This window comes from Anguilla anguilla, chromosome 19, assembly GCF_013347855.1.
Source record: "Anguilla anguilla isolate fAngAng1 chromosome 19, fAngAng1.pri, whole genome shotgun sequence".
Taxonomy (NCBI): Eukaryota; Metazoa; Chordata; class Actinopteri; order Anguilliformes; family Anguillidae; genus Anguilla; species Anguilla anguilla.
In genome coordinates, this window is record NC_049219.1 from 8,595,710 (window position 1) to 8,608,087 (window position 12,378).

Genomic DNA, 12,378 nt, shown 5'->3' on the forward strand with positions numbered 1-12,378 from the left:
CGTACCCCAAAGAGACACAACAGGACCGGTGCGGTGGAGCTCGGACGTCCCCTCGCTCACCTTGTTGTACTCGATGACGGATGACGTGTACTTCTTGGACTCGTCCTCGGCCCCGCCCTGGCCCCTCAGCTCTGTCGTGGAGATCTTCTTCAACCCCGTCATACCCTCGTCCCGTCTGACAACACCCCCCCCCCCCCCAAAAAAAATAATCAGACAGCGCTTCTCCAGTCAGCTTCACATTAAAGCTGGTTACCTTCTTACAGAATGGCTGGACAGTGTTGGCTCAGACCATCTGACATCCTAGGGATGATGTCATAATGGTAAAAGGCTGCAGATCTCCACGCTGTGATTGGACAGAGATCCTGTATGATCTCGCTTCTCTTTGGCTACATGGAGAACACACTGTTGCCCTGCCAATGCGCATGTTACACACTTTCTCACACACACACCTGCAGAGCCAGCTCAGGACGCCCTGTCCCCACTCCAGCACATACACACACACACACTTTCTCACACACACACACACACACACCTGCAGAGCCAGCTCAGGACGCCCTGTCCCCACTCCAGCACATGCTCCAGCCGGTCCTCCCGCAGCGCCCTCTGCAGGAGCGGCACGGCCAGCTCCAGGAAGAAGGCCCTCCTCTTCATCTTCATCACTGTGGAAGGGGCGGGGCTTAATTTCAGTTTTTTACGCCGATTCAGTTTCAGTTACGCGCCCGCAGTGCGCCGCAACGAAAGGCCGCGGTAAGGCGCCGTGGGAACGCGCCGCGCGGGTCCCGGAGCGTTACCGTCTCTGAAGGCCGTCTGGGGGGGTCTGGTGCAGACGAGGCCGTAGACCAGGATGAAGTCCTCCTGGCCCGTCAGGTCCTGGACGCCTGCGAGAGGTGCAGCACGTTTCACTTTCTTTCACCTTAACGAAACAAACCAACCCTACGGCTGGGCAGAGATCTCGGGCCCCTGTCCCGGAGGAGCCCGCAGCGTCTGCCGGTCTTTGTTGCGTTTCAGAACAAGAGAACGCTTCTGCGAAGTCGTTCATTGGCTGCCTTGTTTCCAAGGTTGCGGCCGGTGATGGAAAGGAACAGGCTGAAGCTGTCGAGGACTGCAGTTCCGATCCCTAAGGGAGATCAACTGAGAACTGGAGTCTCGTTTGCAAGTGATGAATCAATGTGGGGAAGGCAATCGAAGGGATCTCATTTTCAAGGGTACAAGGTGCAGGGTGGTATGGCTGCTTAGGTTCAGCAGTTAGCCATGAGAAGGGTACAGGGTGGTATGGCTGCTTAGGTTCAGCAGTTAGCCATGAGAAGGGTACAGGGTGGTATGGCTGCTAAGCTTCAGCAGTTTGACTTGAGAAGGGTGCAGGGTGCTGGCATCCAGCATCCTCATAGTCATGTGGCCTGCTCAATCATAGTCATGTGATCTGCTGAATCACATGACTATGTCCGCACATATTAACACAGTGCAGCGTGGGTAGGAGGGTCTCACCCGTGCCCTGGGGCTGTGCCGTGGCTGCTGGGGCGTTCTCCAGCACGCCGGCCTCCAGGGCCCTCAGCTGCGCGCTGGGCTCCTCGTCCTCCAGGCCCCAGCCCGTCTTCTTCTGGGGCCGCTCCCCCGGAGCCTGCAGGCGGGGGGGTCGCAGTCAGCACGTACTCTACACACCGCTACTGCACGCACAACTCAACACCGTGACTCACTGCTACTGCACCTACAACTGAACACAGTGACTCACCGCTACTGCACCTACAACTGAACACAGTGACTCAACGCTACAGCACATACAGCTGAACGCCATGACTCACTGTTACTGTGACAATAGAAGTACAGTCACAACAGCGCTATTACTGTGCTTACTGTGTACTTCTATGTGTTACTGTACCGACAACTATCCTGAACAGTGATTTCTGGTTACTGTGCTGACAGTGACATTGTGATTCCCTGTTACTGTGTTGGCTACTGTAAAGTATGTACAAGTAATTGAGAGAAACACTCATTGTTCCCTCAACAGGCTCCACGTGATTCTGTAGTCATGGAAACCTACCACATCCTGTCCACCTGGGAGGGGCTTGATCGCTCCTGCCTGCGTGGCCACGCCCTCAGTGACCTCCAGCAGGAGGCTCTTCCCCTGATCGATCACTGCTGAGGCCAGGTGGGGCTCCCCGCAGGTACGCAGCACCTGCACACACAGACAGGAGTTACACACACACACACACACACACACACATATGGATATGAGTTACGCACATACACACACACACATATGGATATGAGTTGTGCACACACACAGAGGCATAAGTTACACACACACACACACGCATGCGCAGAGGCGTGAGTTACACACACACACACACACACACACACGCATGCGCAGAGGCTTGAGTTACACACACACACACACACACACACACACACACACACACGCATGCGCAGAGGCTTGAGTTACACACGCACGCAGGTGACAGGCTAGCGCTACCTTAGCTAAGTAGAAGGTGATGCATGCCAGCATGTGCAGGAGAGGCTCTGCAGAGGCAGCCGGCCGCTTGTGTCTGAGAACTCCTGGGATCTCCAGCAGCACAGCGAGACACTTCAGCAGGACCTGTATCACAACACTACTGTCACAACAGGGCCTGCATCACAACACTACTGTCTCAACAGGACCTGTATCACAACACTACTGTCACAACAGGGCCTGCATCACAACACTACTGTCTCAACAGGACCTGTATCACAACACTACTGTCACAACAGGGCCTGCATCACAACACTACTGTCTCAACAGGACCTAACTGATAATTGGCATATTTATCAATGCGTTTCAATATCTTATATTTTTTAATCACATGTCCTTTCATTAATATTATCACTTTTATGTTGAGTTAAGAACATTCTAATCACAAATTACCCTTAAAGGGTTAAATATTTCATGTCCCTGAGGGCTGGCTCTCTGGACACGCCCTCCTTCCCATCCTGCCGACACCCCTGAGAGCCTCACCTGCACCCCGCTCTCAGACGGGATCTGGTGGTATATGAGCGGGGAGAGCAGCCCGTAACACCCCACCACGCCCTGCAGGGCGGCGCTCTCCTCCTTGAGCCTCAGGGCCAGGTCCACCGCCACCAGCATGCGCTCGCACTCCGCCAGCCTGGCTTCCTGTGGGCAACAGGAAGCTGTCGTCATTACCTGCACATGCAGACACGCGCGCACACACACACACACACACACCTGTCCCCATACGGGAGAGCCTCCATTGATTAGCGCATCGCAGTACAGCGCCCCCTCCTGGATGCGAATGTCTGTCGCTATGAAGATGGAGGTGAGGAGGAGCTGCTGCAGGATAGGGGAGGCATGGGCCAGGGCCTCCTCCTTCAGCCTACACAACAGGAGGAGGTGTGGGGGAGAGAGGGAGGGAGAAAAGAAGTGAGAGAGAGGGAGTGAGGGAGAGAGTTGATATCTAATGCAGTTGATATTATTGTTACTGTTCATTTGCACTTTTATTGCTTTGGAAATGCTATATTTATGGTATCTGTTATCATGTCAAAGAGTATGCATTTCAATAGAGAGGCTCTGATCCCCTGTCGCCCCTGACCTGGTCTGGGCGAGCCCCTCTGAGCTGCCGCCTGCCCTGGTTTCAGGAAGGGGACCCTGGGTAATGTAGTCCCAGAGCTTGCCGCACGCCTTCTTGGCCAGCACGTAGTGCCCAGTCCGATACGCCGCCTGAAACGGCAAAAGCGAAACGGTCACGGCTGGGCGCCGCTTTCCCGCCGCAGTCCGCTCCGCGGGGGTCAGGGCGGCGCCTCCTCTCGTACCTGCGCCAGGTGCGCCCAGGCGGTCGGCAGGGGGAGGGGCAGGGAGGCCAGCAGGGGCGCGGTGCTCTCTCCCACGGACCCGCCCACCAGCTTCCCCTGGGCGTCGTAGGCGGCCACGGCGAAGACGTACTTCCTGTTGGGCTCCAGGCCCTCCACTCGCAGCACACACCCCCCTGGGGCAGGAACCTGGTGGGGGGGGGGGGGGGGGGGGAGACAGGGTGGCACAGGGCTGAGACCTACAGGCTAGGATTCATGCACAACTCCAGTTTGATGAGTTGCTTAGTTAGCCATCGCTAAACTGTCTGTGATGACAAAAGACTAACTGTCGCTTTCAATTGTTTAACTTCCTTTAATTGTCCAAGTTAAGATCGAGTGTGAACTGAATTCTGAGCTTGGAATCGTAATTCCCAGGCCAGTTCCATAGCAACAGATTAGGTTGGCGCTCTTTTTTTGGGAGGAAACCCCGCGGACCGGGCACCCTCACCTCTTCTCCTGTGCCCAGCAGGTGGCAGTCTCCCAGGCGCGCCTTCGGGCTGACCCCCGTGGCCTCGCGTCCGTAGAGGGCGTACCAGCACACCTGGACCGGGGGGGTGTGGGTGGGGGGGGGGGGGTGAAAGGACCGTGCAGAGAAGCTTCCATTACAGAACCAGTGACTATGCTACGCTTATAGCAGCTTATACACATACATACATATTTATATACAATATGAATATATGCATATTTTGGTTGCACCTTTCATTGATGCTCTTCAAAGCAATAAAAAAAATTTCAATAACAATATTCAAACAAATAATGACACAAATAAAAATGGTAGCACGGCAGGGGAAATAGCTGATAAACCGGAAATAAAATTACGAATAACAACTCCAGTGAGGCATCCGGCCTCAAGAAAAAACGTGATTAAATAAATAAATATAAATACAAAGGGAACGATGAACATGTGAGGGATGCTAAAAAGTGAGCTTAAAGCTGGGTTTTGAGAAGATATTCGGCGACAGATAAAGTGATTTGGACGCTGGGACGTCCCGCCGGTAGAGCACGGGGCAGGACCCGCCTGCGGGTACCTGCTTGCCCGGGGCGTAGGGCGCAGGGGCGAAGCTCATGGACCGGTGCGTGCGGGACAGCAGGATGGGGGGCGGGGCCGCCCTGCCCGTCTCAGCCCTCCAAGCCCCGCCATTGGCCAGCCGTCTCTCCTCCTCCTGCGCTTTCTCCATCAGGCGGGCGGCGTCCTGAGAGCAGACAGTTAGCACACGCTCGTACCCAGGGCCACCTATACTATATTCTGTATACACCTATATATATATATTTACTCTGAACCAGTTCAGTTTACGTACAACAGCAATGCCACACATGACAGATCAAGAGGTAAACGCCTGCATTTTTTTTTTTCGGTTGTGAGTCTGCACGTGTGTTTGTGACGAACTGTGGGGAAGGGGATTGCGGTTTTGTCGCGATTCGGGTTTTGTCGCTGAGCGAGTGAGGTGAGGCGAGGGTGAGGCGCCCGCAGTGCCCTGACCTCCAGCAGGTCCTTGGGAGCCGGGCTGCCGCGGTCCTTCTCGCGGGTGAGCAGGGCCTCCTGCATGAGGAGCACGGCCCTGGAGACCCCGTTCCTCCCCGTCCGGTCGGGCGGGGGGCGATCTGGGCCAGCACATAACGCAGAGTCCTGTGTCAGTACCAATCCGCCACTGTGGCACCCCAGCGTGTCTACCCAGTGTTGGTACCACTACTGGTGTGAATCCACTCATAATTTCTGGGACACAGCACACTTCATGATGTAGCTAACTTCATAATTCTACTCTGTATGCCTAATCCAAGTAACCAATAATTTTCCGAAGTCACCTTAACATTCAGGACACTTTTATTTTATTATTTTTTTTATAGTTACATAATTATGGAAGGCAATCTCTTGCTCTGTGTACTATGAATAGGATCTCTAGTACACCACTTTGCCAGTTTTAACAATAATTGAGGAATTTAGAGGGTCCCATCTCAGGCTGTACACAGCGAGGCCTTACCTTTATCTGCCGCAAGGCATTCTGGGATGTTGGAGGACTTACTCACCCGGGCAGGCGTCGAGTAGCTTGAGGAACACTCTGTGTTGTACTGCCAGCAGCTCCAGATGAAGGTCCATTATTAAGGAGGTGATCGAGGAAGTGTCCTGGGGCTTCCTCCTTCCACTTGCCCCGCCCTCTGACTCCACCACTCCTGACTGTGACATCATAAAGGGGACATGTCACGTTATGTTTCTTACTTGTACTGAGAGTCAGCTGTCCAGCTGAAACCACTACAGACTTAATGGCTAAAATAGTGAAAAAATATTTGTGTTAACCGGTGCAGTGAGCGAATAAGCATGCAAACATTATGGAAAAAATATAGGCATGCTCATTGTGTGTTTTTTAAATGTTTGGATCTCGTGACGTGCGCTGATTCAAGCAGTTGTGCGTTTTCATTAGCGGTGTCAAAAGGTCTGAAAAAACGATGCGTCGGTAACTGCTCTTTTCACACGGTCAGAAATGTGCATTGTTCACATCCCTAGTCATTACCTGCAGGTGGGCGGAGTCACGGGTGGCGGTACGTTCGTGCGCGAGGAGGCGGGCCCGACTGCGGGACACGCCCTCCACACCCCTCTCCACCACCTCCCACACCGCCCGCAGCTGCTCAGCCCTGGGCCTCTGCAAACACACACACACATGCGTGCATGTGCACACCGCACCAACACTCACGTGCGTATTAACACATACATGTGCACGTATGTGTGTACGAATGTACACGTGCACGAACACACAGGCGTGCACTAAAGCCTACCTTAAAAACGGGCGGCACGTCGCACTGCAGGATGCTGGAGGCCGAAATCAGGCTGGCATCTTCAGAGGAGGCTGCAGAGCGTGTGGAACGGGTCACATGGTCACTGCAAAGCCTCCACACTGACATGGAGGTACAGAGCCCAGCAATTTACCCCACACTGCATCCAAAACACTGGTGTTCTCTCTGTGTGTGCTGTACCTGCAGTATGGAGTACTGAGAGCAGTGTGTGCTGTAGTCTACAGTGTGTGCTGTAGTATTGAGTCTCTCAGTGTGTGCTGTAGTATTGAGTCTCTCAGTGTGTGCTGTAGTATTGAGTCTCTCAGTGTGTGCTGTAGTATTGAGTCTCTCAGTGTGCTGCAGTACTGAGTCTCTCAGTGTGTGCTGTAGTATTGAGTCTCTCAGTGTGTGCTGTACCTGTCTTCTTCCCAGACTTCAGCAGGGCGTCAGCTCCGCCCTCCAATATGGCCGCCAGACGCAGGGTCATTTCAGCCACGGCCACAGGGTCCGATAGGCCCAGCTCACAAGTGTGAGCCACTTCACTGAGCACGCTCAGAACCTGTACCCACTTGACACAGACCACATCATCTGTGAGTGCAGAGCAGCTTCATTTCATTTCAGTAAAGCTTTATTTAACCAGGCAGGTCAACAGATACTTCACCTCTCTGTCGTCGTGAGAACCTGGGGTGCTACTGCGGGCGGTAACACACAGGAAAAGGGTGTGTGTGTGGTGGGTGAGAAGGGGGGGCGTGTAGTGCAGGAAAGTGGGTGTGGTTTTGTTGCTAAGCACCTTGGCGTAGTTCTCCAATCGGTCCTGACTGCGGGAGGAGTCCCAGTGTCCCGCCTGGGCCCTCTGGAATACCGCCTTGCACCTGAGCCACAGAAACTGCACAATGTCCAACACCAGGTCCCTGTCCGGCTGCACATCCTGTCCACAGAGGTGCTGTAGATTAATGCGTCTGTTACAGGGCTCAGAGGTGCTGTAGAACAATGCGTCTGTTACAGGGCTCAGAGGTTCTGTAGATTAATGCGTCTGTTACAGGGCTCAGAGATGCTGTAGAACAATGGGTCTGTCACAGAGATTCTGTACCTGAGCTGAGCCGCAGACGGTGCTGTGCAGCGTTTCCACCAGCTCCAGCATCTCCTCCGACACTGACATCACCTGCTGCCGCTCTCTTTCTGTGGGCACACACACACACACACACACACACACACAAAATTCAAACACATAACGGCTTGACTGTGGTGCCCTAGGTCAACAGTCGTACCTTCTATGGTAACATTTATTCAGAACCCTTCCCCTCACTTAAACTCCGGGTGCTTAGTGAGCCCTGCACTCAGTACTGACCGCGGCCCCCGTCGGCGCTGCTGTCCCTGGGGGAGTGCCTGAGCCTCTGCGGCCCCAGCAGGGGCTCCATGGCCATCAGCAGCGTGAGCTCCAGCGCCGCCCGCCGCCACGGCTCCGGCTCCGGCTCCCGCCCCTGCCACACAACCGGCAAACAGAACCACTTAACCCAACCGAGGTGTGAGGTCACAAATGTGCGATCGGAGTGTTCTCAGCTGAACGTTCTAATGCTGATGTCACAGTCGCCGCTGCCAACTGAAAGCAATGGAGTTCTAGAATACTGACCTTCTGAAGAAACATTCCAAAACACCTGCTCTTCAAATAGACCCTAACAGAACCTAACAGAACAGCCCGAGGCCCAGTTATAAGAAATGGTGGGGTGGGGTGGGGTGGGGTGGTCACATGACCTACTTGCAGCAGAGTGAGGAGGGCACTGGAGAGGCGAGCGAAGGCGTCCCACTGCTCGTACCGAAACAGCAGCTTGGCAAACTTCACCGCTGCCTCCACCGACACCCGGTTATCGCCTGAGAGCAGAAACGCAACCCGTCGCACACACGCGCACGCACGCACGCACACGCACACACACACGCACACACACGCACGCACACACGCACACACACACACACACACGCACACACACACCCTGAGAACAAACTGAGCTATTCCCATTGTTTTCATTCCACCTCGTTTACACAGTTGCCCTGATAGTTTAGACACTTTCTGTAATTTGACTTTTTTTTATAGTTATAAAATATAGTTATATAGAACGTATAGTTGAGTCATTCCCATCATGGGCCTAAATTTGACAGGAAGGTGAAGTGCTCTGGGATAATGTGAATCTGTGATATTTTGGGAGGTCAGATGTGTCACATTGGTACCGTTTGGACACAGACACTCACCAGCCTTTGCTAAATCCAGCAGAGAGGTGGGGTGCGGTGCGATCCCACTGATGTGTGCGGGAAGGCTCTGCTCATTACTGACCTCACCTGCGCCTGCAACAGGCACACACACACACGCACACGCATGCACGCGCACACACATACACACACACACACACACAGAGTGATCCGTTATTTTCATTAACGGTGCATTGTGGGAGATTGCGCTGACCTAAAGAGCTAACATTTTAATTCAGGTAAAATACCCAAAGACTAGACTAAAGACATATTTTCTGAAATTCCTAGAACAAAGTTGTGTAATTGTTATTTCACAATTCATGCATTGTGTGCATTTCTTTGAGACTTTGAGACCTTGAGACACCTGAGTGTATGAAACGTATTTGACAAATAAAATGCATTATCTATTTACGTATTTATGTGTTAATTTTTGGGTTTATTTACCTGCCAGGATGCTGATGCCAGCAGAGAGCAGCTCCAGGGCCACCTCCTGCATTTCGGGCTCCTCGGGGCCCCCTGTCTGCAGGGGCCGGAGCGAGCCGTCCCACAGGGCCTCCGTCAGGGCCAGGAAGCGGGCGGCCCCACCCTCGAAGAGCCCCATCAGAGCGCGCTCCGTGGGTGAGCGGGGCCAGGGCGTCTACAGGGGGGAACCGGAGAGAGAGAGAGAGAGAGAGAGAGAGAGAGAGTCAACGGTACCAGTCAAAGGGCCCTGGCCCCTAATCGATAAGCTGTTCTCAAACACGAATTAGAAAGTCAACCATTTATTTTGAGGTATACTGAAGATGTGTGTTATTTTATTTTCCATGTGTATCACGCAGTCCTCCTCAACCCGTTCATGACCCGCCAGTAGGTCCTGAACTACAGCTGGGAAGCCACTGAACATAAGATGAACCGTTATTTTAATTTCCCCACTACCTCAGTCTCCCTGACTGCAGTGCATTGTGGGATATTGCACTGTGACCTAAAGAGCTAGTATGCAGCAGCCAAAGGGCTCAGTTGTCGACATCATGACTCCATGCATTCAGAAGAGAGATGGTGCAGTAGTTTTGTGGGCTCACGGATGAGGAGAGGGGCGTACCGTCTTGGCCTCTTTGAGGTTGCTCTTCAGCCGGGGTCTGAACAGGCCTTTGGGCCTCCTCCTGGGCTCGTACACAGATCTTTTAAACACCATCACAGCCAGCTGTGCACCACAGAGACAGGCCCGTCATTACTAATATTCATGGTGATGTCATCAGTTTACGTACAGCAGAAACACAGGTGCACACAATCAAGGGATCGTGGCCCCCTCGAGGGCAATTCGGCATTTTCACATACAAATACCTTGATTGTGGCCCCCTTGAGGGGGGAGTTCACCATTATCACACACAGATACCTTGATTGTGGCCTCTTTGAAGGCTTCCTGGGTCTGAGTGGACGTGGGTGAGCTGCTCATTTCCGCCAGTTTGGCCAGCTCGCTGACTTTGCCCAGGGCTCTTCGTGCAAACACCTGGAGTCAGTGTGGAGGGAAGGAGACAGTGTAGATAAGCCTGCGGCCCCGCCCAGCCTCACCATGCCCCGCCCCCATGACCCTCCCCGCCCCCACCGTGCCCCGCCCCCATGGCCCTGCCCAGCCTCACCGTGCCCCGCCCCCATGGCCCCTGCCCAGCCTCACCTCAGCCTGCACTCCGGCCTGGCAGCTGTAGTAGCACTGGCAGGCAGCGCAGTAGAGTGTGGTCCTCCAGGCCAAAAAGCTCGGGCTCATTAGGGGGACGGAGGTCTCCAAACACACGCAGGCCCACACTAGATACTCCAGAGCCTTCAGAGGAACCATCCAGGTCCACACATGCACCCACACACACATATACACACGCGCACACACACGCACACGCACACACACAGTTTTCTCATAAAGTAAACGTTTTTTTAAAAAAAACATCCAAGTCAAAAATATGAGCTAAGTACACCAAGGTGAGCCATTGTCGTTGTGCGCAGTTTTACCTGTGAGCACAAATTCAGGGACATCAGAAATCTGCAGATGTTGTAGATCTGCAATGAGCCTGCAGGGGAATCACTGTGTATTAAACCACCTAATAATACATTCAGTTCTCTCTCAGGACTTACACTGCACTGATAGGTGAAGCCCAACTCATTCCCAGAATATTCTGTGTGTGAGAGAGAGTGATATCAGTAGTGTGTGTGTGTGTGTGTGATATCAGTAGTGTGTGTGTGAGTGATAGCAGCAGTGTGTGTGTGTGTGATATCAGTAGTGTGTGTGTGTGTGTGATATCAGTAGTGTGTGTGTGAGTGATAGCAGCAGTGTGTGTGTGTGTGATATCAGTAGTGTGTGTGTGTGTGTGTGATATCAGTAGTGTGTGTAAGTGATATCAGCAGTGTGTGTGTAAGTGATATCAGTAGTGTGTGTGTAAGTGATATCAGCAGTGTGTGTGTAAGTGATATCAGTAGTGTGTGTGTAAGTGATATCAGCAGTGTGTGTGTAAGTGATATCAGCAGTGTGTGTGTGTGTGATATCAGCAGTGTGTGTGTGTGTGATATCAGTAGTGTGTGTGTAAGTGATATCAGCAGTGTGTGTGTGTGTGATATCAGTAGTGTGTGTGTAAGTGATATCAGCAGGGTACCGTTGTAGAGTATCCAGCACAGGCTCTCGTGGGGCAGCAGCGCCTGCATCATGATGCGCAGGAAGCTGAGGATGTGCTGCAGTCTCTGCACCCTGCTCTGGTCCCACTGCTCCCCCCCGCTCCTCTCCAACAGGAAGGAGCACAGACTGAGACCCTGCAGAGCATGGAGCTGAGACACACACACACACACACACACACGTTAAAACATACACATGCACACACACACATATATACACGTTAAAACATACACATGCACACACACACACACACACACACACACACACACACATACAGTAACCAGCGCACCCTGCTGAAGCCTCACCGTCAGCCCTGTCCTTTCCGTTCCAAAGCCCTGGGGGAAGAAGGTGCTGTTGAACTGGCCCACATCCCTGATCTCCTCTATGCCTGCAGAGCAGTACTGCTGCAGGTAGCGCCCATAGCCCTGCTGGATGGCCAGCCTGTACAGCTGAGAGAGAGAGAGACATAGAGAGAGGGAGGGGGGGGGGGGGACAGAGAGAGAAAGAGAGAGGGAGAGGGGGGGGGGGCACACAAACAGCCTGTCACCAGCCATGCCTGCACAAACAGCCTGTCACTGACCTCTTACAGCTTCTCCATGGGTGATGGCACATCGTTTAGCAGATGTTCGTCTGCCAACAGTGTGATCAGTGCGTTTCTGCGCAATATCAGCCACTGTACCCGCTCGCGTGGCACTTGTTTGATGAGGTCATTGTACAGAACCCCGCTTTACCTCACACAAGAGCACCCACCTTCACGTCCGAGAGAAAGTCCGCAGTCCGCAACACGCGCTCTTCAAAACAACAGGCTGGCAGTCGGTCGTTATACTTGTTCCATATTTCAAACAAGATTTTTGACCTGTCATAAAAATTCAGAGAGAGCACTGTTAGACTTTGCGGGTTCC

General features: G+C 53.1%; 1 protein-coding gene and 1 long non-coding RNA gene across 6 annotated transcripts in view; one reads left to right on the forward strand and one right to left on the reverse strand.

Moving 5' to 3' along the window:
* The window catches only part of LOC118219356, a 30,424-nt gene extending 21,000 nt beyond the window's left edge, over nt 1-9,424 (forward strand). The window contains exons 2-3 of the long non-coding RNA XR_004763742.1: nt 2,006-2,146; nt 9,296-9,424. This is a non-coding gene — a long non-coding RNA (uncharacterized LOC118219356). The remainder of the gene's footprint in view (nt 1-2,005; nt 2,147-9,295) is intronic.
* Nucleotides 1-12,378, reverse strand: part of cfap54 (cilia and flagella associated protein 54) — a 31,858-nt gene that overhangs the window by 18,741 nt on the left and 739 nt on the right. For 3 of the 5 annotated variants that reach the window (XM_035402249.1, XM_035402247.1, XM_035402250.1), the window contains exons 2-31: nt 12,227-12,332; nt 11,782-11,925; nt 11,460-11,628; nt 10,822-10,880; nt 10,496-10,639; nt 10,217-10,330; nt 9,923-10,024; nt 9,289-9,481; nt 8,848-8,940; nt 8,360-8,472; nt 7,952-8,084; nt 7,694-7,782; nt 7,394-7,546; nt 7,021-7,171; nt 6,607-6,677; nt 6,345-6,473; nt 5,863-6,010; nt 5,318-5,439; nt 4,866-5,030; nt 4,286-4,378; nt 3,802-3,987; nt 3,582-3,709; nt 3,218-3,365; nt 2,990-3,145; nt 2,471-2,593; nt 2,039-2,173; nt 1,486-1,618; nt 792-878; nt 533-659; nt 61-175 (exon numbers count right to left, since the gene is read on the reverse strand). In XM_035402249.1, the coding sequence (XP_035258140.1) occupies nt 61-175; nt 533-659; nt 792-878; nt 1,486-1,618; nt 2,039-2,173; nt 2,471-2,593; nt 2,990-3,145; nt 3,218-3,365; nt 3,582-3,709; nt 3,802-3,987; nt 4,286-4,378; nt 4,866-5,030; nt 5,318-5,439; nt 5,863-6,010; nt 6,345-6,473; nt 6,607-6,677; nt 7,021-7,171; nt 7,394-7,546; nt 7,694-7,782; nt 7,952-8,084; nt 8,360-8,472; nt 8,848-8,940; nt 9,289-9,481; nt 9,923-10,024; nt 10,217-10,330; nt 10,496-10,639; nt 10,822-10,880; nt 11,460-11,628; nt 11,782-11,925; nt 12,227-12,332 (3,829 nt within the window). The remainder of the gene's footprint in view (nt 1-60; nt 176-532; nt 660-791; nt 879-1,485; nt 1,619-2,038; nt 2,174-2,470; nt 2,594-2,989; nt 3,146-3,217; nt 3,366-3,581; nt 3,710-3,801; nt 3,988-4,285; nt 4,379-4,865; nt 5,031-5,317; nt 5,440-5,862; nt 6,011-6,344; nt 6,474-6,606; nt 6,678-7,020; nt 7,172-7,393; nt 7,547-7,693; nt 7,783-7,951; nt 8,085-8,359; nt 8,473-8,847; nt 8,941-9,288; nt 9,482-9,922; nt 10,025-10,216; nt 10,331-10,495; nt 10,640-10,821; nt 10,881-11,459; nt 11,629-11,781; nt 11,926-12,226; nt 12,333-12,378) is intronic. The other 2 variants (XM_035402251.1, XM_035402248.1) reach the window with 1 other exon arrangement.